We start from the raw sequence: 23,152 nt of genomic DNA on the forward strand, positions 1-23,152 counted from the left end.
CATTTATTATCTGTATTCGTATTTCTGAGGATATTGTCCCAGTCTACCAGATTAAGGGCATCTCTAAGCTGGTCAAACTTTGCTTTCCTAAAGTTCAGTGTTTTTGTGACTCCCTGACAAGTCCCCCTAGTGAAAGACAGGTGAAACTGTACAATATTGTGGTCGCTATTTCCTAGATGCCCGACCACCTGCAGATTTGTTATTTTGTCAGGTCTATTAGATAGTATTAGGTCTAAAAGTGCTGCTCCTCTGGTTGGATTCTGCACCAATTGTGAAAGATAATTTTTCTTGGTTATTAGCAGAAACCTGTTGCCTTTATGGGTTTCACAGGTTTCTGTTTCCCAGTTAATATCCGGGTAGTTAAAGTCCCCCATAACCAGGACCTCATTATGGGTTGCAGCTTCATCTATCTGCTTTAGAAGTAGACCATCGCTATCCTCAGCATTCGATTGGGGAGGGGAGTCAGGGACACAGTATGTAACCATCCTCCCCAAATCAGTCTCCAATAAAACATCAGTGGGCAAGTTATCGGATAGCCCCACTTCCTTCACCCCGCTCCCGGCACACCAATTTATATGCACCCGGGCCATTGGCAGGGAACAGCGGATGCTCCCAATCCCTGTGACAGTCAGGATTTTCCCCGGAATAATATGTTCAAGGGCCGCCAGTTCGGGTCAGATGAAGGTTCGTTCAGCCCTGGTGTCCTTGAGGCCTGTAGCGACATGGCCCCCTACGGTGATGTGCTGCACGTTGTCACAGACCCTCCCAACTGCCCCACCCACCAAAAGAACGGCTGCATTAGGCCCTGGGGACTTGGCTGGGGGGGTTCCTCTGCTTCTCCGGACAATGGGCGGTGATGTGACCAGTCCACTTGCAGAAAAAACACTGGCGAGGGTCGGTGGTAGGTCTGATACTGTTGGCAACGTGGACAGGGCCTGTGGTGAGTTGGCTGGCAGTGGCACTGACATTGGTTGCAGGCATACCCCCTCTCCAGCTGGCGGCGACTGGCTTCCGCACTTCCAATTTACGGTTAGCTTCATAGGCATCGGCAATCTGCGCTGCTTTAGTCACGTCTTTGGGCACTCTGTCCATCACAAACTGTAGCACCTCAGCTGGGCAAAGATGTAAGAACTGGTCTTTGATCATTAGGTCCCACAGCTGTGCAAAGGTGGTCCTTGGGTCCACTGGTCAAAGTGGGTCCCAAGTCCATGTGCCACATCGCTGTAAATGTCGTGTGGGCCACATTGGAGGTTCCGTAACTTTCTACGGTAAACCTTAGGTGTAAGCTGGTACTTGGTTATCAGGGCTTGCTTGATGGCCTCATAGTCGTCATCTTGGTCTAACGGGAGAGCAGCAAACGCCTCCAGAGCTTTGCCTCAGCCCTGTGGTCAGGTATCGGGCCCATTACTCCCCAGGCAGCTGGTACTGTCAGCAGGCTTTCTCAAATGCCCGCAGAAAAGTGTCCAAGTCCCCATCCTTTCTTCATCACAGGAAAGTGCTCTGGCCGGGGTTTAGGGGTCTGAGCGCTGTTGGGCTCGCCACTGGACTGGGACAACCCCGGCACCCGGAGTAGGGCTAACTGCAGCTGGTACTCCCGCACTGCTTGCCGCTTGGCTCTCTCCTTCTCAGCTCGGCTCTCTCGTGGAATTGCTGGATTAGCTCCAGACGTCCATCACAATTGTCGGTGGGGAGTTGTTCCAAGGCCGCCTGCAGGTTGGGGTCCAATCCGCCCTGGTTGCTAGCAGAGCGTGAATTCAGTGGTTGGACCTCTGCTGCAGCACCATTTTCGCTTGTGCTGGCTTTGAGACCGGGCTTGGTCTGCTTCACATTGCACCAGTTCCGTGACCATTTGAGCATTGGTTTTGCCCTGGAGGTCCAGGCCATGGTACATGCATCCTCCATCAAGAGTGTCCTTCATATGCTGGGTGTACCAGGCTTCTCCATTTGCGGCCATCATTGCCAAATAAAAGGTAGAATAGAAAAACGAAGAGAAGGGTAGAGGGTAATCGCAAGTACACACTATTGTCTCAGGACTAGTAAACACTGAGCTTGTTCTCCAAAACTTGTTTGCACCAAGTCATTGCAAGAACTGTGAAAGTTTTTAGTGAGAGGAATGATTGCTCAGACCCGATCACTAACGCTGTATTATCCCACCGGTCTTCCACTAATATGTCAGGAATACCACCGTGATCCCTCTACTATGTCACGGTTCAGGGGGAAGATACTTTTATCATCCCCACCACTCACACCAATTTGTTACGAACCTGGGTTGTTTGGTTGCCCCTGGTTCCTTCTGAAGGTGATTTATCTATATCCCACTTCCCTGTTCCGGTTTGGAACTTGCAGCTCTCTGGCACCCCCCTTACCCTCAGGTCAGTCAGGGTACTGCACCTAGGGTAATTAGTCGCCAGAAAGGCTGCCTTCTATGTACTGGCTATTGGGCACGCTGCAGCGAGGGTGATATAACTACTCCCACACAGGCGGGAACAACATCAATGCCACCGTTGCTACAAAGCCTCCCAAACACACAGAACAAAGTAAGCTGCCACCAGCTCCAATTCTCTTAATTGTTAACGGTTCCGGAGCCAACCCAAATCAGTAATGTAATTCATCTCAGAGGACGTGACAGTTCGTTATAGAACAAGGAGAGACAAGCTAATAAATTGTATATTTCACTCCAAAAAAAGGTAGGCAGTGTTTACAAAGAATAAAAGATATTATAAAGACAAATCATATGTACAATACAAGTAAAATGAGATTAAAATTGAAAAGAACACTTACAGGTTGTTATGTCATTGTATCATCTTGACTGGCCGTGTGCTCGGGGGAAGGGTGAGCATATATCCAGGTGCATGGCACCCCTCTATTTAACATCTGGACCCAGGACAAAAGACACTGAAAGAATGCTGTCTCACTAAGTTATTCCTAGCCCAAATCAAAGGCACTCCTCGTGTGGTGACATCACTTAGAGGCTGAAACCTCCCCTTTTCTTGGAGGTATGAAATGGCATTTTTATGCCTACCTCGCTGTATGAACCTCATAAGAAATACACCAGGATCACGAGGTGCACCACGTCAGCGAGATTCTTTTAAGTGTAAACACGGAGCAATTACCTGAACCGCTTACGGAGAGATCCACGCTTTGCACTCATTGCGTTTAGCTGCTAGCGCATTCAGTGAGTGATAGATCTATCGATGGACATCCGTAATATATAATTATTATATCTCTAGCCCGCAAAGGTGCCACTATATATAACCTTGAGAGAACAAAGAATGCATGCAGTTTGGAAGTGGCTATACCAGTTTTGGCTGGTATTGGTTGGAAGGAGGGAATGGGTAGTGTAGGGAGACTGGTATTTGCAGCATAAAGCCATAAAACTTCTTCAGTGATTCTAGTGAGGGTTTTGAATTACACACATAGGCACCAGGCAGAGTGGGGGGTCGGAATGGCCCACAGGGTGTCTGTCCTCAGCTTTAAGGGATGTAGCAGAGCTCAGTGTGCGTGATCCTAGACAGTCAAATACCTCATGCTCCTGACAGTCAGGATTTGGACCCATGAATATGTTTGTGAAAGCCAGGAATGGGACCCACCAGTCACAGGGCTCCATGGAGATGTTTGGAGAAGCCAAGTTGTGACCCTCCGGTCACCTGACCTTGAACCTCAATGGACAGTCAGCATCCTAAGCTTGTCGTTACCTCCTCTCTGTGCATGCCACAGGTGGGGTTAGTCGGCCCTGGAAGCCCAGAAGTCACAGCTGCTTTTATCCTGACGAGTCAGAGGAAGGGTGAGACTCTGTAATGTGCACCATCTTGGGTATTGTACTGGGACTGCTCTATGTGTCATCTGCCTGTTCTGTGGCAGATATTTCTATTTCAATAAAGTATTGCCACACTGCTTTACCCTCACCCTGTATTGTGTGAGTAGTATTACGCCCACGGGAAAAGAGAGCGTTCGTTCGGTGGGGTGAGCCCTGGTCCATGTGGTTTCGGCTAGTGGATTAGAGCACCCGCTGCTCCCACCTTCCTCTGTCTCCACAGTGGGGCACAGATCTCCCTGAGACTGCACCTCCAGGGCTTATTGTAAATGACAGGGGGCGTTACCAGTGTGATGCGTGATATTTGCCAGGGTAATGTGAGATGGGAATCAGTGCGTGTGATGGTTACCAGTGTAATATGTAATGATTACCAGTGTGATGTGTGATGGTTACCAGTGTGTGATTGGAAACCATCACACATCACGCTGGTAACAGTGTAATGTGTGAGGATTACCAGTGTGATGTTACCAGTGAGAGGGTTATCAGTGTGATGTGCGATGGTTATCAGTGTGATGGTTACCAGTATGATGCGTGATAGTTACCAGTGTCATGGTTATCAGTGTGATGTGTGATGGTTACCAGTGGATGCGTGATGGTTACCAGTGTGATGTGAGATGGTTATCAGTGTGATGGTTGCCAGTGTGATGCGTGATGGTTTCCAGTGTGATGTGTGAGGGTTACCAGTGTGATGTTACCAGTGTGAGGGTTATCAGTGTGATGTGCGATGGTTATCAGTGTGATAGTTACCAGTATGATGCGTGATGGTTACCAGTGTCATGGTTATCAGTGTGATGTGTGATGGTTACCAATGGATGCGTGATGGTTACCAGTGTGATGTGAGATGGTTATCAGTGTGATGGTTGCCAGGGTGATGCGTGATGGTTACCAGTGTGATGCGTGATGGTTACCAGTGTGATGGTTACCAATGTTTTTTTTTAGATGGTTACCAGTGAGATGTGTGATTGAGAAGGAGTCTCACGCAGATCTGTGCCCATAGATTTTAAACTTATTTACATATACGGAAATTGTGGATTCCTCTGATAAGATCGCAAGATATCACTTTATTCAGCTTCCTATGACCTGCAGCCATATACCTGGCTAAGGAGAGTGGATCCTACTGACAGATTCCTGATATACCCACCGTATATGTACCGACCTAAGTAGGACTTAGTACTACTGGTAATTATGTTTCCAGGAGTCCATCATGACAGCACCACCATGAGGTAGACCTTCTTATTCTTGATAGGGACAGGAACATAGAATTAGCCCCTCCACCACCACCCTCCAGTGATTTTCCATACCCTAACTACTGAACATCGTAATGGAGGCTATGAAGGCTTGGGGGGTTCCATAACTTTCCTCCCCTAGTAAAAGAGCCATGCTGATACATCTAAAGGAGTCCCTCGGTATTCCGATGGAGCTGCTTGCTTCTGGGGACAGCCGTATTCCTCTGTAGGAAGCTCTGGTCTCCTGCTGCCAAGTCCGGAGCATGTGCAGGCCATGTGGTGGTGTGCGCTCCAGGACATAATTCCAGTCGGTGAGCGTGCAGACTAAGACCGACGTCCGCTCCTGGATGACATGAGCTTCGGGGGATGTGTGCGCAGGTCGGAAGTCACGAGGCTGGAGCGCACTCCTGAATAAAGCGTACTTCCAGTTCCAGTAGTACCAGCGGCCCTTGCGTTCCAGCGTGCATTCCGGCATGGAACACACAAGGCGCAGTGGGAGAACGCATTATCAGTGCGCGTTCCAGAGGACCAGACCAGATCATCTGGATTGGCAGCAGATGGGGTTAGAAAGATCTGACAAATTAGATGATCTGAAGCCAGGTGAGCCAAACTATTTAAAAGGTTATTTTTGCATTTTTTAAGGACTACCTCCTGGTGGTGCGGTCACTAGAGATGTCCTGGAAATAAAGGTTATGGCTCTTAGAATATGATGGATAAAATCTTTGGCCTTTCAGGCCCCTTCTCATCAGCAGTCTCATACTTATACCATATACAAGTATATCATACTAGCTATTGAACCCGTTCTACGCCCGGGTGGCGAGCATTTATATTGGTATATGGTCTCCATCCTGGTATGTGCTGCTCCATCCTGCGCCCCCATCCTGTCATGTGCTACTCCATCCTGCGTCCCCATCCTGACATGTGCTGCACCCATCCTGCGCCCCCATTCTGTCATGTGCTGCTCCATCCTGCATCCCCATCCTGTCATGTGCTGCTCCATCCTGCGCCCCATTCTGTCATGTGCTGCTCCATCCTGCATCCCCATCCTGTCATATGCTGCTCCCATCCTGCGCCTCCATTCTGTCATTTGCTGCTCCCATCCTGTCATGTGCTGCTCCCATCCTGCGCCCCCGTTCTGTCATGTGCTGCTCCCATCCTGCGCCCCCGTTCTGTCATGTGCTGCTCCCATCCTGCTCCCCTGTTCTGTCATGTGCTGCTCCCATCCTGCGCCCGTTCTGTCATGTGCTGCTGCCATCCTGCGCCCGTTCTGTCATGTGCTGCTGCCATCCTGAGCCTCCATTCTTTCATTTTCTGCTCCCATCCTGTCATGTGCTGCACCCATCCTGCTCCCCCGTTCTGTCATGTGCTGCTCTCATCCTGCGCCCCCGTTCTGTCATGTGCTGCTCCCATCCTGCGCCCCCGTTCTGTCATGTGCTGCTCCCATCCTGCTCCCCTGTTCTGTCATGTGCTGCTCCCATCCTGCGCCCGTTCTGTCATGTGCTGCTGCCATCCTGCGCCCGTTCTGTCATGTGCTGCTCCCATCCTGCGCCCGTTCTGTCATGTGCTGCTGCCACCCTGCGCCCGTTCTGTCATGTGCTGCTGCCATCCTGCGCCCGTTCTGTCATGTGCTGCTGCCATCCTGCGCCCGTTCTGTCATGTGCTGCTCCCATCCTGCGCCCGTTCTGTCATGTGCTGCTGACATCCTGTGCCCGTTCTGTCATGTGCTGCTGACATCCTGCGCCAGTTCTGTCATGTGCTGCTCCCATCCTGCGCCCGTTCTGTCATGTGCTGCTGCCATCCTGCGCCCGTTCTGTCATCTGCTGCTGCCATCCTGCGCCCGTTCTGTCATGTGCTGCTCCCATCCTGCGCCCGTTCTGTCATGTGCTGCTCCCATCCTGCGCCCGTTCTGTCATGTGCTGCTGACATCCTGCGCTCTTTCTGTCATGTGCTGCTGACATCCTGCGCCAGTTCTGTCATGTGCTGCTCCCATCCTGCGCCCGTTCTGTCATGTGCTGCTGCCATCCTGCGCCCGTTCTGTCATGTGCTGCTGACATCCTGCGCCCGTTCTGTCATGTGCTGCTGCCATCCTGCGCCCGTTCTGTCATGTGCTGCTCCCATCCTGCGCCCGTTCTGTCATGTGCTGCTCCCATCCTGCGCCCGTTCTGTCATGTGCTGCTGACATCCTGCGCCCTTTCTGTCATGTGCTGCTGACATCCTGCGCCAGTTCTGTCATGTGCTGCTCCCATCCTGCGCCCGTTCTGTCATGTGCTGCTGCCATCCTGCGCCCGTTCTGTCATGTGCTGCTGCCATCCTGCGCCCGTTCTGTCATGTGCTGCTGACATCCTGCGCCAGTTCTGTCATGTGCTGCTCCCATCCTGCGCCCGTTCTGTCATGTGCTGCTGCCATCCTGCGCCCGTTCTGTCATGTGCTGCTGCCATCCTGCGCCCGTTCTGTCATGTGCTGCTCCCATCCTGCGCCCGTTCTGTCATGTGCTGCTCCCATCCTGCGCCCGTTCTGTCATGTGCTGCTCCCATCCTGCGCCCGTTCTGTCATGTGCTGCTGACATCCTGCGCCCGTTCTGTCATGTGCTGCTGCCATCCTGCGCCCGTTCTGTCATGTGCTGCTGACATCCTGCGCCCTTTCTGTCATGTGCTGCTGACATCCTGCGCCAGTTCTGTCATGTGCTGCTCCCATCCTGCGCCCGTTCTGTCATGTGCTGCTGCCATCCTGCGCCCGTTCTGTCATGTGCTGCTGCCATCCTGCGCCCGTTCTGTCATGTGCTGCTGACATCCTGCGCCAGTTCTGTCATGTGCTGCTCCCATCCTGCGCCCGTTCTGTCATGTGCTGCTGCCATCCTGCGCCCGTTCTGTCATGTGCTGCTGCCATCCTGCGCCCGTTCTGTCATGTGCTGCTGACATCCTGCGCCAGTTCTGTCATGTGCTGCTCCCATCCTGCGCCCGTTCTGTCATGTGCTGCTGCCATCCTGCGCCCGTTCTGTCATGTGCTGCTGCCATCCTGCGCCCGTTCTGTCATGTGCTGCTCCCATCCTGCGCCCGTTCTGTCATGTGCTGCTCCCATCCTGCGCCCGTTCTGTCATGTGCTGCTGCCATCCTGCGCCCGTTCTGTCATGTGCTGCTGACATCCTGCGCCCGTTCTGTCATGTGCTGCTGCCATCCTGCGCCCGTTCTGTCATGTGCTGCTGCCATCCTGCGCCCGTTCTGTCATGTGCTGCTCCCATCCTGCGCCTGTTCTGTCATGTGCTGCTGCCATCCTGCGCCCGTTCTGTCATGTGCTGCTCCCATCCTGCTCCCCTGTTCTGTCATGTGCTGCCCCCATCCTGCGCCCGTTCTGTCATGTGCTGCTCCCATCCTGCGCCCGTTCTGTCATGTGCTGCTGCCATCCTGCGCCCGTTCTGTCATGTGCTGCTGCCATCCTGCGCCCGTTCTGTCATGTGCTGCTGCCATCCTGCGCCCGTTCTGTCATGTGCTGCTCCCATCCTGCGCCTCCATTCTGTCATTTGCTGCTCCCATCCTGTCATGTGCTGCATCCATTCTGCGCCCCGTTCTGTCATGTGCTGCTCCCATCCTACGCCCCCGTTCTGTCATGTGCTGCTCCCATCCTGCTCCCCTGTTCTGTCATGTGCTGCTCCCATCCTGCGCCCGTTCTGTCATGTGCTGCTCCCATCCTGCGCCCCCGTTCTGTCATGTGCTGCTCCCATCCTGCGCCCGTTCTGTCATGTGCTGCTGACATCCTGCGCCCGTTCTGTCATGTGCTGCTGACATCCTGCGCCAGTTGTCATATGCTGCTCCCATCCTGCGCTCGTTCTGTCATGTGCTGCTGCCATCCTGCGCCCGTTCTGTCATGTGCTGCTGCCATCCTGCGCCCGTTCTGTCATGTGCTGCTGCCATCCTGCGCCCGTTCTGTCATGTGCTGCTCCCATACTGCGCCTGTTCTGTCATGTGCTGCTGCCATCCTGCGCCCGTTCTGTCATGTGCTGCTACCATCCTGCTCCCCTGTTCTGTCATGTGCTGCTCCCATCCTGCGCCCGTTCTGTCATGTGCTGCTCCCATCCTGCGCCCGTTCTGTCATGTGCTGCTCCCATCCTGCTCCCCTGTTCTGTCATGTGCTGCTCCCATCCTGCGCCCGTTCTGTCATGTGCTGCTGCCATCCTGCGCCCGTTCTGTCATGTGCTGCTCCCATCCTGCTCCCTTGTTCTGTCATGTGCTGCTCCCATCCTGCGCCCGTTCTGTCATGTGCTGCTGCCATCCTGCGCCCGTTCTGTCATGTGTTGCTCCCATCCTGCTCCCCTGTTCTGTCGTGCTGCTGCCATCCTGCGCCCGTTCTGTCATGTGCTGCTCCCATCCTGCGCCCGTTCTGTCATGTGCTGCTGCCATCCTGCGCCCGTTCTGTCATGTGCTGCTGCCATCCTGCGCCCGCTCTGTCATGTGCTGCTCCCATCCTGCGCCTCCATTCTGTCATTTGCTGCTCCCATCCTGTCATGTGCTGCACCCATCCTGCGCCCCCGTTCTGTCATGTGCTGCTCCCATCCTGCGCCCCCGTTCTGTCATGTGCTGCTCCCATCCTGCTCCCCTGTTCTGTCATGTGCTGCTCCCATCCTGCGCCCGTTCTGTCATGTGCTGCTGCCATCCTGCGCCCATTCTGTCAAGTGCTGCTCCCATCCTGCGCCCGTTCTGTCATGTGCTGCTGCCATCCTGCGCCCGTTCTGTCATGTGCTGCTGCCATCCTGCGCCCGTTCTGTCATGTGCTGCTCCCATCCTGCTCCCCTGTTCTGTCATGTGCTGCTCCCATCCTGCGCCCGTTCTGTCATGTGCTGCTGCCATCCTGCGCCCGTTCTGTCATGTGCTGCTGCCATCCTGCGCCCGTTCTGTCATGTGCTGCTGCCATCCTGCGCCCGTTCTGTCATGTGCTGCTCCCATCCTGCGCCCCCGTTCTGTCATGTGCTGCTCCCATCCTGCGCCCGTTCTGTCATGTGCTGCTGCCATCCTGCGCCCGTTCTCTCATGTGCTGCTGCCATCCTGCGCCCGTTCTGTCATGTGCTGCTCCCATCCTGCTCCCCTGTTCTGTCATGTGCTGCTCCCATCCTGCGCCCGTTCTGTCATGTGCTGCTGCCATCCTGCGCCCGTTCTGTCATGTGCTGCTCCCATCCTGCGCCCGTTCTGTCATGTGCTGCTGCCATCCTGCGCCCGTTCTGTCATGTGCTGCTCCCATCCTGCGCCTCCATTCTGTCATTTGCTGCTCCCATCCTGTCATGTGCTGCACCCATCCTGCGCCCCCGTTCTGTCATGTGCTGCTCCCATCCTGCGCCCCCGTTCTGTCATGTGCTGCTCCCATCCTGCGCCCCCGTTCTGTCATGTGCTGCTCCCATCCTGCTCCCCTGTTCTGTCATGTGCTGCTCCCATCCTGCGCCCGTTCTGTCATGTGCTGCTGCCATCCTGCGCCCGTTCTGTCATGTGCTGCTGCCATCCTGCGCCCGTTCTGTCATGTGCTGCTGCTATCCTGCGCCCGTTCTGTCATGTGCTGCTGCCATCCTGCGCTCGTTCTGTCATGTGCTGCTCCCATCCTGCGCCCGTTCTGTCATGTGCTGCTCCCATTATGCGCCCCCGTTGTCATGTGCTGCTCCCATCCTGTGCCCGTTCTGTCATGTGCTGCTGACATCCTGCGCCCGTTCTGTCATGTGCTGCTGACATCCTGCGCCCGTTCTGTCATGTGCTGCTCCCATCCTGCGCCCGTTCTGTCATGTGCTGCTCCCATCCTGCGCCCGTTCTGTCATGTGCTGCTGCCATTCTGCGCCCGTTCTGTCATGTGCTGCTCCCATCCTGCGCCTCCATTCTGTCATTTGATGCTCCCATCCTGTCATGTGCTGCACCCATCCTACGCCCCCGTTCTGTCATGTGCTGCTCCCATCCTGCGCCCCCGTTCTGTCATGTGCTGCTCCCATCCTGCGCCCCCGTTCTGTCATGTGCTGCTCCCATCCTGCGCCCCCGTTCTGTCATGTGCTGCTGCCATCCTGCGCCCGTTCTGTCATGTGCTGCTCCCATCCTGTTCCTCTGTTCTGTCATGTGCTGCTCCCATCCTGCGCCCGTTCTGTCATGTGCTGCTGACATCCTGCGCCCGTTCTGTCATGTGCTGCTCCCATCCTGCACCCGTTCTGTCATGTGCTGCTGCCATCCTGCGCCCGTTCTGTCATGTGCTGCTGCCATCCTGCGCCCGTTCTGTCCTGTGCTGCTGCCATCCTGCCCCCGTTCTGTCATGTGCTGCTCCCATCCTGCGCCACCATTGTATTGGCTCCAGTGTGTATGCCCCCGTATGCTGCTGCCATATAAAAAAAAAATACCATACTCACCTATCGTCCGGCTCCACTGCAGGTGTGTCTTCAAGAAAATGGCGCCGGAAAGCGCGGACTGCGCAGGCGCCGATTCCGGCAGCAGGAATCGGCGCCTGCGCAGTCCGCGCTTTCCGGCGCCATTTTCTTGAAGACACACCTGCAGTGGAGCCGGAATATGTCTTCAAGAAAATGGCGCCGGAAAGCGCGGACTGCGCAGGCGCCGATTCCGGCAGCAGGAATCGACGCCTGCGCAGTCCGCGCTTTCCGGCGCCATTTTCTTGAAGACACACTCCGGCTCCTCTGCTTGTGACTGGTAAGTCAAAGGGCGGCGCCGGCGCGCATTAAGCGCGTCATCGCGCTCTCTGAACTGTCACAGCAGAGGAGCCGGGAGACGGAACCGCACGCAGCGCTGGAACGGGGAAAGGTGAATATACTTACCCTCCTGGCGGTCCCTGACTCTCCGGTGGAGATCGCGGTATGCGTTCAGTGCTTACGCATACCGCGATCTCCTGGGAGCGTCACTCTGTGGGGGCCAGACTGCGCCGGCGCTTGCGCCTGCGCAGTCTATAAAGGCTTCGGACAGAGTGACGCTCCCAGCGTTATATTATAGATACTAACCCCACAGCTTCAATACAACTACCACATTATTGTCTAAAAACCATTTCTAACCGCACAAGACAGGGATGCCCACCATAACCTCATTTATTAGCCCCTAGGGGTGGAGATCTCTCCTACATTACATGGGATAGAGACCTCTCCTACATTACAAGGCACGGAGGCCTCTCCTACATTACACGGGATGGAGGCCTCTCCTACATTACACGGGATGGAAACATCTCCTACATTACACGGGATGAAGGCCTCTCCTACATTACACGGAATGGAGGCCTCTCCTACATTACAAGGGATGGAAACATCTCCTACATTACACGGGATGGAGGCCTCTCCTACATTACAAGGGATGGAAACATCTCCTACATTACACGGGATGGAGGCCTCTCCTACATTACACGGAATGGAGGCCTCTCCTACATTACACGGGATGGAGGCCCCCTCTCCAACATTACAAGGCATGGAGGCCTCTCCTACATTACAAGGCATGGAGGCCTCTCCTACATTACAAGGCATGGAGGCCTCTCCTACATTACACGGAATGGAGGCCTCTCCTACATTACACGGAATGGAGGCCTCGCCTTCATTACAAGGGATGGAAACATCTCCTACATTACACGGAATGGAGGCCTCTCATTCATTACACGGGATGGAGGCCTCTCCTACATTACACAGGATGGAGGCCTCTCCTACATTACGCGGGATGGAGGCCTCTCCTACATTACGCGGGATGGTGGCCTCTCCTACATTACGCGGGATGGAGGCTTCTGCTACATTACACGGGATGGAGGCCTCTCCTACATTACACGGGATGGAGGCCTCTCCTACATTACACGGGATGGAGGCCTCTCCTACATTACACGGGATGGAGGCCTCTCCTACATTACACAGAATAGAGGTCTCTCCTACATTACACGGGATGGAAGCCTCTCCTATATTACACGGGATGGAGGCCTCTCCTACATTACACGGGATGGAGGCCCCTCCTACATTACACGGGATGGAAGCATCTCCTACATTACACGGGATGGAGGCCTCTCCTACATTACAAGGCATGGAGGCCTCTCCTATATTACAAGGCATGGAGGCCTCTCCTACATTACAAGGCATGGAGGCCTCTCCTACATTACACGGAATGGAGGCCTCTCCTACATTACACGGAATGGAGGCCTCTCCTTCATTACAAGGGATGGAAACATCTCCTACATTACACGGAATGGAGGCCTCTCATTCATTACACGGGATGGAGGCCTCTCCTACATTACACGGGATGGAGGCCGCTCCTACATTACACGGAATGGAGGCCTCTCCTTCATTACAAGGGATGGAAACATCTCCTACATTACACGGAATGGAGGCCTCTCATTCATTACACGGGATGGAGGCCTCTCCTACATTACACGGGATGGAGGCCCCTCCTACATTACACGGGATGGAAGCATCTCCTACATTACACGGGATGGAGGCCTCTCCTACATTACAAGGCATGGAGGCCTCTCCTACATTACAAGGCATGGAGGCCTCTCCTACATTACACGGAATGGAGGCCTCTCCTACATTACACGGAATGGAGGCCTCTCCTTCATTACAAGGGATGGAAACATCTCCTACATTACACGGAATGGAGGCCTCTCATTCATTACACGGGATGGAGGCCTCTCCTACATTACACGGAATGGAGGCCTCTCCTACATTACACGGAATGGAGGCCTCTCCTTCATTACAAGGGATGGAAACATCTCCTACATTACACGGAATGGAGGCCTCTCATTCATTACACGGGATGGAGGCCTCTCCTACATTACACGGGATGGAGGCCTCTCCTACATTACACGGGATGGAGGCCTCTCCTACATTACGCGGGATGGAGGCCTCTCCTACATTACACGGGATGGAGGCCTCTCCTACATTACACGGGATGGAGGCCTCTCCTACATTACACAGAATAGAGGTCTCTCCTACATTACACGGGATGGAAGCCTCTCCTATATTACACGGGATGGAGGCCTCTCCTACATTACACGGGATGGAGGCCCCTCCTACATTACACGGGATGGAAGCATCTCCTACATTACACGGGATGGAAGCATCTCCTACATTACACGGGATGGAAACATCTCCTACATTACACGGGAAGGAAGCATCTCCTACATTACACAGGAAGGAAGCATCTCCTACATTACACGGAATGGAGGCCTCTCCTGTGATGAGAAGTTGGAAACGATGGGCTTGTTTAGCTGAGAAAAATCACGCCTCAGGGGAGATATCTATATGTGTAAATATATGTGTGGTCAGTACAGAAGATGGCACAGGACTTAAGGCCCCTTCACATTAAAGGGACTCTGTCACCTGAATTTGGCGGGACTGGTTTTGGGTCATATGGGCGGAGTTTTCGGGTGTTTGATTCACCCTTTCCTTACCCGCTGGCTGCATGCTGGCTGCAATATTGGATTGAAGTTCATTCTCTGTCCTCCATAGTACACGCCTGCGCAAAGCAATCTTGCCTTGTGCAGGCGTGTACTATGGAGGACAGAGAATGAACTTCAATCCAATATTGCAGCCAGCATGCAGCCAGCGGGTAAGGAAAGGGTGAATCAAACACCCGAAAACTCCGCCCATATGACCCAAAACCAGTCCCGCCAAATTCAGGTGACAGGTTCCCTTTAAGCGACGCTGCAGCGATACCGACAACGATCCGGGTCGCTGTTTGGTCGCTGGAGAGCTGTCACACAGACAGCTCTCCAGCGACCAACGATCCCGAAGTCCCCGGTTAACCAGGGTAAACATCGGGTTACTAAGCGCAGGGCCGCGCTTAGTAACCCGATGTTTACCCTGGTTACCAGCGTAAAAGTAAAAAAAAACAAACACTACATACTTACCTAACGCTGTCTGTCCCCGGCGCTCTGCTTCTCTGCACTCCTCCTGTACTGGCTGTGAGCACAGCGGCCGGAAAGCAGAGCAGTGACGTCACCGCTCTGCTTTCCGGCTGACCGACGCTCACAGCCAGTACAGGAGGAGTGCAGAGCACAGCGCCGGGGACAGACAGCGTTAGGTAAGTATGTGTTTTTTTTTTTTTACTTTTACGCTGGTAACCAGGGTAAACATCGGGTTACTAAGCGCGGCCCTGCGCTTAGTTACCCGATGTTTACCCTGGTTATCAGTGAAGACATCGCTGGATCGGTGTCACACACGCCGATCCAGCGATGTCCATGGGAGATCCAGCGACGAAATAAAGTTCTGGACTTTGTTCAGCGACCAACGATCTCCCAGCAGGGGCCTGATCGTTGGTCGCTGTCACACATAACGATTTCCTTAACGATATCGTTGCTACGTCACAAAAAGCAACGATATCGTTAACGATATCGTTATGTGTGAAGGTACCTTTACTCCTTCCATAGACCTTACACAGGACCAGGGGGCACTCATGACGGGTGGAAGAAAGGCGATTCCGGCAGCTAAATAGGAAAGGGTTATTTATAGTTAGAGCAGTCAGACTATGGAATGCCTAATCACAAGAGGCAGTGATGGCCGATACTATAACAGCTTCTATATAAGGGACAAATGATCTCCTCAGCACTAATGGCATTGAGGATTATAGATAGTTTAGTGACAAAAAATATAGTACTTGGTGTACCAGAGTCTTTTTCTTTTTTCCCCTATGTTACTATGAGACCCTTGCTGTAAGAGTGCCGTTTCAGGATGTGAAATCCCTCCAAAGTAAAACGCACCTAAGATCAGTCCCTCTTAGACGGCCCGGATTGATTACTATAGATGGGTTGAAATTGAGGCTACCTCCAGTAAACCCCGAGACCCTCTTATGGCACCGCACTCCACTTGGTCCATTTTGACCTTTTGGACCCATATCCTTCATGAGAAACTTATGGAAGTCTTGTCAAACATTTCTCATTAGCCCCCAAACGATCTCCTACGATTAATATCTTACGGTCAGACCCTGGTCCTCAGTGGGAATTTTTAAAATAGTGGACAAGATTGATGATCACCCTTGAACCACAGTTCTTTGGGAAATGATCGGCTCTGGTAAATTACCACCATGCCACTATGTTATTCATGCACTGGGTGCCCGAACAATCTCCCCCACTGAGAGGCTATGCCGGAAGCTCCCCTCTACCAAGGGTCTTCTCACCTCGATCTACCAGATACTACTGTCCCCTGTGACATCGATACATGGGAACACGCGCCTGTTGTAAATATCTCCCCAGAAAAGTGGCGCCCTACATGGGCTGAACAGCCACCTACTCTACCTGCGTCTGCACCCCGGCTCTCCAGTCAATGCCACCCCCTACTGGAGGAACTGATGGAGGGCCTCTTCTCAATCCGCCTTCTCCTGACCCCTTAAATTACATGCTGAAGGTTCCCCCGAGGGGATGGAAAAGTAAACAGCCAGGCTGCCCCCAAACGTGTGAACAGCATCTAAATCTCGGATGGCAACAAACTGCCCCATCTCGCCGAGATGTAAATGGGCAATGGCCTGTGGCCTCCCCCAACTCGACAACTCTGGGACCCCTGAGATCCAGCTTCCTGGTAGCTTTATGGAGCTATGACCATGGCACCAGTCCCCTTAGTCCCTCTAGTCCTAGCCCTCACCTCTTAGCCTCGTTTTCTGGCACGTACTCTTCTCCTCCTTTTAATCTTTGCTCCTCTTATTAACCATTGAATTGCACATATTCCTGAGAGCTCAGAAGGTCGGACATTAACCTCAATTCTGTATTTGTGTGTTATATTATTCTTGTAAAATTTCAACAAAAATTAAAGATAGAAAAATAGAATCTAGCGGTCACGGAGGAGCAGATAATGGAGGCGACCGGCAGCACAAGTCACCATCTTGTCTTCCCACAATATTTTGGGTGTAAATCACCATTCCCCACATTGGAATACATTGTATTTCGGTACATTACATAGTAATATGGAAAGAGACCAACACAAACCAGAGCAGGACGGCTTACACGTGATGCCAAAACTCACCGGAAATCGCCCTCCAGTTTTTCCTGCTGCACCAACTTTGGGATAATGGGGCCCATGAGAAGTCTGTTCAGCAGCGATCCCACCACAAAGTAGCCGATTATGGAGAGTGGTCCCATCCAGCCGGTGCTGCAAACATGGTGACATGAGCATGAACACACAGCGGCCCATCGAGCAGAGCAATCTAGGAGGGCAGCACGGACTGACCTGACGGCGCACTGGTACGAGTAATACACCAGTGTGAATGGCGTGATTAGGAATTTACTGGCAACGGTGCCAAGCTCCCGGCACAGACGCTCAACATCCTGGGTCATCCGCTGATCCCTGTAAGAAAAAGCCACAGTTAGGCCTCATTCTCACCATCTTTATAGCGGCTGCATCACAGTGCCGATAACACAGCGGCAAGGCCTCTCCAAACCCCAGTGTAACGGTCCTCAATGAGGGCATCCAGGGAGGCGGGGCTGGCCAGGTGATACCCCCAGGACTGAGATGGTGCTTTGGCCAAGTTACCACAAGTGACGTACGGGTTATCCAGCTGCGGCCGATCCACGCTCAGTGTATAATACACCTGCTTGGTGAAGTAGAGGCGGTGAAGATGTCCAGTCAAAACCTGGCGACAACTCACATAGACCAGCTTGCCAACGTACTGCTCCACACTGCGCAGCTGCGGAGACAGAGCCATACTGCGTCACTGGCATCCCCGCCACCATCCATGTGCCACGTGGACCATGTGCGGTGACACATTACTGACAGAACAGTACATGCCCGCCACATCATACCATGGAAATCTATGGATATTCTACAGTAAACATTCTGCTGTGAAACTCATCACAATAACCAAAGGCAGCAGCTCAGCTGCACACAGCTGGACGTCGTGCTCACCACAGAAATGGCCAAAATCAGAAGCACAGCCAGCACCACCAGCTGTCGGAAACCGCCCAAATCCCGATCAGACAGGACCCCATAAAACTGACTGGGCAAAATCCCGACCTGATAGACCACCAGCTGCCCTGGAAAAGAAGAGCAAAAGGTGAGGGGGCACAGGGGAACCCGGTGTATGGGACTCATTGCATACTACACCGCCCAGCACTGCTCACACACAGATTATACCACCCTGTACTGATTACACACAGGCTATACGGCTCTGTACTGATCACACACAGATTATACCGCCCTGTACTGATCACACAGACTATACCGCCCTGCACTGTTCACACAGATTATACTGCCATGTACTGATTACACAGACTATACCAGCCTGTACTGATCACACACAGACTATACCACTCTGTACTGATCACACACAGACTTTACCGCCCTGTACTGTTCACACACAGACTTTACCGCCCTGTACTGATCACACACAGACTATACCACCCTGTACTGATCACACACAGACTATACCACCCTGTACTGATCACACACAGACTATACCACCCTGTACTGATCACACACAGACTATACCACCCTGTACTGATCACACAGATTATACTGCCCTGTACTGATTACACAGATTATACCACCCTGTACTGATCACACAGATTATACTGCCCTGTACTGATCACAAACAGTCTATACCACCCTGTACTGATCACACACAGACTTTACCGCCCTGCACTGATCACACACAGACTTTACCGCCCTGTACTGTTCACACACAGACTTTACCGCCCTGTACTGATCACACACAGACTATACCACCCTGTACTGATCACACACAGACTATACCACCCTGTACTGATCACACACAGACTATACCACCCTGTACTGATCACACACAGACTATACCACCCTGTACTGATCACACAGATTATACTGCCCTGTACTGATTACACAGATTATACCACCCTGTACTGATCACACAGATTATACTGCCCTGTACTGATCACACAGTCTATACCACCCTGTACTGATCACACACAGACTATACCACCCTGTACTGATCACACACAGTCTATACCACCCTGTACTGATCACACAGATTATACTGCCCTGTACTGATCACACACAGTCTATACCACCCTGTACTGATCACACACAGACTATACCACCCTGTACTGATCACACAGATTATACTGCCCTGTACTGATCACACAGATTATACTGCCCTGTACTGATTACACACAGACTATACCACCCTGTACTGATCACACACAGACTATACCACCCTGTACTGATCACACAGATAATACCACCCTGTACTGATCACACAGATTATACTGCCCTGTACTGATCACACACAGTCTATACCACCCTGTAATGATCACACAGATTATACTGCCCTGTACTGATCACACACAGTCTATACCGCCCTGTACTGATCACACACAGACTATACCACCCTGTACTGATCACACAGATTATACCGCCCTGTACTGATCACACAGATTATACTGCCCTGTACTGATTACACACAGGCTATACCACCCTGTACTGATCACAGATTATACTGCCCTGTACTGATCACACAGATTATACCACCCTGTACGGATCACACAGATTATACTGCCCTGTACTGATCACACACAGTCTATACCACCCTGTACTGATCACACAGATTATACTGCCCTGTACTGATTACACAGATTATACCACCCTGTACTGATCACACAGATTATACTGCCCTGTACTGATCACACACAGTCTATACCACCCTGTACTGATCACACACAGACTATACCACCCTGTACTGATCACACACAGTCTATACCACCCTGTACTGATCACACAGATTATACTGCCCTATACTGATCACACACAGTCTATACCACCCTGTACTGATCACACACAGACTATACCACCCTGTACTGATCACACAGATTATACTGCCCTGTACTGATCACACAGATTATACTGCCCTGTACTGATTACACACAGACTATACCACCCTGTACTGATCACACACAGACTATACCACCCTGTACTGATCACACAGATAATACCACCCTGTACTGATCACACAGATTATACTGCCCTGTACTGATCACACACAGTCTATACCACCCTGTAATGATCACACAGATTATACTGCCCTGTACTGATCACACACAGTCTATACCGCCCTGTACTGATCACACACAGACTATACCACCCTGTACTGATCACACAGATTATACCGCCCTGTACTGATCACACAGATTATACTGCCCTGTACTGATTACACACAGGCTATACCACCCTGTACTGATCACAGATTATACTGCCCTGTACTGATCACACAGATTATACCACCCTGTACGGATCACACAGATTATACTGCCCTGTACTGATCACACACAGTCTATACCACCCTGTACTGATCACACACAGACTATACCACCCTGTACTGATCACACAGATTATACTGCCCTGTACTGATTACACACAGGCTATACCACCCTGTACTGATCACAGATTATACTGCCCTGTACTGATTACATAGACCATACCACCCTGTACTGATCACACACAGACTATACCACCCTGTACTGATCACACAGATTATACTGCCCTGTACTGATCACACAGACTATACCGCCCTGCACTGATCACACAGATTATACTGCCCTGTACTGATCACACAGACTATACCACCCTGTACTGATCAAACACAGACTATACCGCCCTGTACTGATCACACAGATTATACTGCCCTGTACTAATCACACACAGACTATACCACCCTGTACTGATCACACAGATTATACCGCCCAGTACTGATTACACACAGGCTATATGGCTCTGTACTGATCACACACAGATTATACTGCCCTGTACTGATCTCACAGACTATACCACCCTGTACTGATCACACATATTATACTGCCCTGTACTGATTACACACAGACTATACCACCCTGTACTGATCACACAAATTATACTGCCCTGTACTGATCACACAAATTATACTGCCCTGTACTGATTACACACAGACTATACCACCCTGTACTAATCACACATAGACTATACCGCTCTGTACTGATCACACACAGACTATACCGTCCTGTACTGATCACACACAGACTATACCACTCTGTACTGATCACACAGACTATACTGCCCTGTACTGATTACACATAGACTATACCACCCTGTACTGATTACACACAGACTATACCGTCCTGTACTGATCACACACAGACTATACCACTCTGTACTGATCACACACAGACTATACCGTCCTGTACTGATCACACACAGACCATACCACTCTGTACTGATCACACAGACTATACTGCCTTGTACTGATTACACATAGACTATACCACGCTGTACTGATTACACACAGACTATACCGTCCTGTACTGATTACACACAGACTATACCGTCCTGTACTGATCACACACAGACTATACCACTCTGTACTGATCACACACAGACTATACCGCTCTGTACTGATCATACACAGACTATACTGCCCTGTACTGATCACTCAAAGAAAGAGATGGGCGAACATGAACAGTAAAGTTCGTCGTCCGTATCAAACACCTACTGTTCGGGCACGGATACTGAACAACGGGTGTTTGTCAGCTGTCATGTGCATCACAGCACGGCAAACATCGCATTTGATCGGCGTTAAAATCATTACCGCCGATCAGACAGCCTTGTGTCAGCTGATGGGACTACTGCTCCCATCAGCCGATGCCTGCTGCCGCTAATAACAGTGAGAGCAGGAGCATTTTGATGAATCATCAGTCGGCTCCTGCATTGTAAATAAATAAGTAAAAAAAAAAAAAAACCGACTTCAGCACCTTGGGCCCAAGAGACAAAATCATTCTTGGGGCCCACTATGTAGCTACTATCACGCTAATATCAGGGTATAATATGTAGAGGTGTTGAGGTAGCCCCCCTCATAGAATATAATTCAACCCACATACAATATAATATAATGCAGCCACCTCATAGAAAATAATGCAGCCACCCATAACATATAATGTAGCCTCCTCATAAAGTATAATGTAGCCCCCCACAGAATATACAGTAATGTAGCCCCCTCATAGCATATAATTCAGCCCCATCATAAGCTATAATCCAGCCCCAACATAGAATATAATTTAGCCCCCATAGGGTGTAATGCAACACCCCCAGGATATAATGTAACCCCCCTCATATGGTACAATGCAGTTCCCCCACAGGGTATAATCCAGCCCCGCAGTCCTTCAGATTTATGGCCACCAGGACTCACTCACTGATATATACAGTGGGGAAAGAAAGTATTTAGTCAGTCACCAATTGTGCAAGTTCTCCCACTTAAAAAGATAAGAGAGGCCTGTAATTGACATCATAGGTAGACCACAACTATGAGAGTTAAAATGAGAAAGCAAATCCAGAAAATCAGAATGATGAGGTGAATGATGGGAGAGAGAGCGTCATTTGACACCCTCTCCTCCATTATTGCTTTCAACTGTATCGGCATCTATGATGCCGATACAGTTGAATGTGGAGTGCACTGCGGGCAGCGCTGGCGCGGACCCCATGACTTACGGGCCCCATAGCAGACGTGTGGGCTGGGGACCCCGGGAGAGCGGGAGCCCTGATAGCGGGCAGTGTTAGAGACAGCCTGCGGCTAACACTGCCTGCTATTAAAGTGAAATAAATATTCACTCCTCTCCACGCTAATTGGGGCGTGGGGAGCAGTGAATATTCATTTCTCTTAAGCAGCAGGGACAGGCTTTAGCCACAGCAGCCGGCTTTTGCCTTCTGTCACCCACTGCTGTTCCGCTGGCACATGGTGGCCCTCCTGACTCATAGGCCCCATAGCAGCTGCGTGGTGTGCTGCTATTGGTGACAGGCCACTGGCTGGTGGCCCCAGGAGCAGCGGGGGCCCTAGGCAGCTGCTGGGCCTGTATGCAAGTAGGTGTCATTGTCTGTGCCCACCAGAGACTCCTCCGGTTCTCTGATGGTCCAGTCTCACCCTGCTGACAGCTGAGGGTTGCAGCCCCCAGCTGTGATTTTTGCCTGGTTGGTTATCAAAAATACAGGGGAACCCATGCCGTTTTTTTTTTAACATTATTTACATTGCAGGAGCCAGCTGATGAGTACTCCCATCAGCTGCTCCTGCTCTCACTGTTATTAGCGGCAGCAGATGTAGGCTGATGAGAGCAGTAGTCCCATCTGCTGACACGAATGACCAAAGGTAAAGTTAATACCTCCGATCACATTTGTGGGCTCACGCTGTCATTTGACATCGTGGGA

General features: G+C 51.7%; 1 protein-coding gene across 2 annotated transcripts in view; it reads right to left on the reverse strand.

The window, feature by feature from the left end:
* Nucleotides 1-23,152, reverse strand: part of ABCD4 (ATP binding cassette subfamily D member 4) — a 70,199-nt gene that overhangs the window by 42,038 nt on the left and 5,009 nt on the right. For both annotated transcript variants that reach the window (XM_069735725.1, XM_069735728.1), the window contains exons 3-6: nt 17,861-17,988; nt 17,503-17,642; nt 17,186-17,302; nt 16,982-17,107 (exon numbers count right to left, since the gene is read on the reverse strand). In XM_069735725.1, coding sequence (XP_069591826.1) covers nt 16,982-17,107; nt 17,186-17,302; nt 17,503-17,642; nt 17,861-17,988 — 511 coding nt within the window. The remainder of the gene's footprint in view (nt 1-16,981; nt 17,108-17,185; nt 17,303-17,502; nt 17,643-17,860; nt 17,989-23,152) is intronic.

Source organism: Ranitomeya imitator, chromosome 1 (genome assembly GCF_032444005.1).
Source record: "Ranitomeya imitator isolate aRanImi1 chromosome 1, aRanImi1.pri, whole genome shotgun sequence".
In the NCBI taxonomy this organism is placed as follows: domain Eukaryota; kingdom Metazoa; phylum Chordata; class Amphibia; order Anura; family Dendrobatidae; genus Ranitomeya; species Ranitomeya imitator.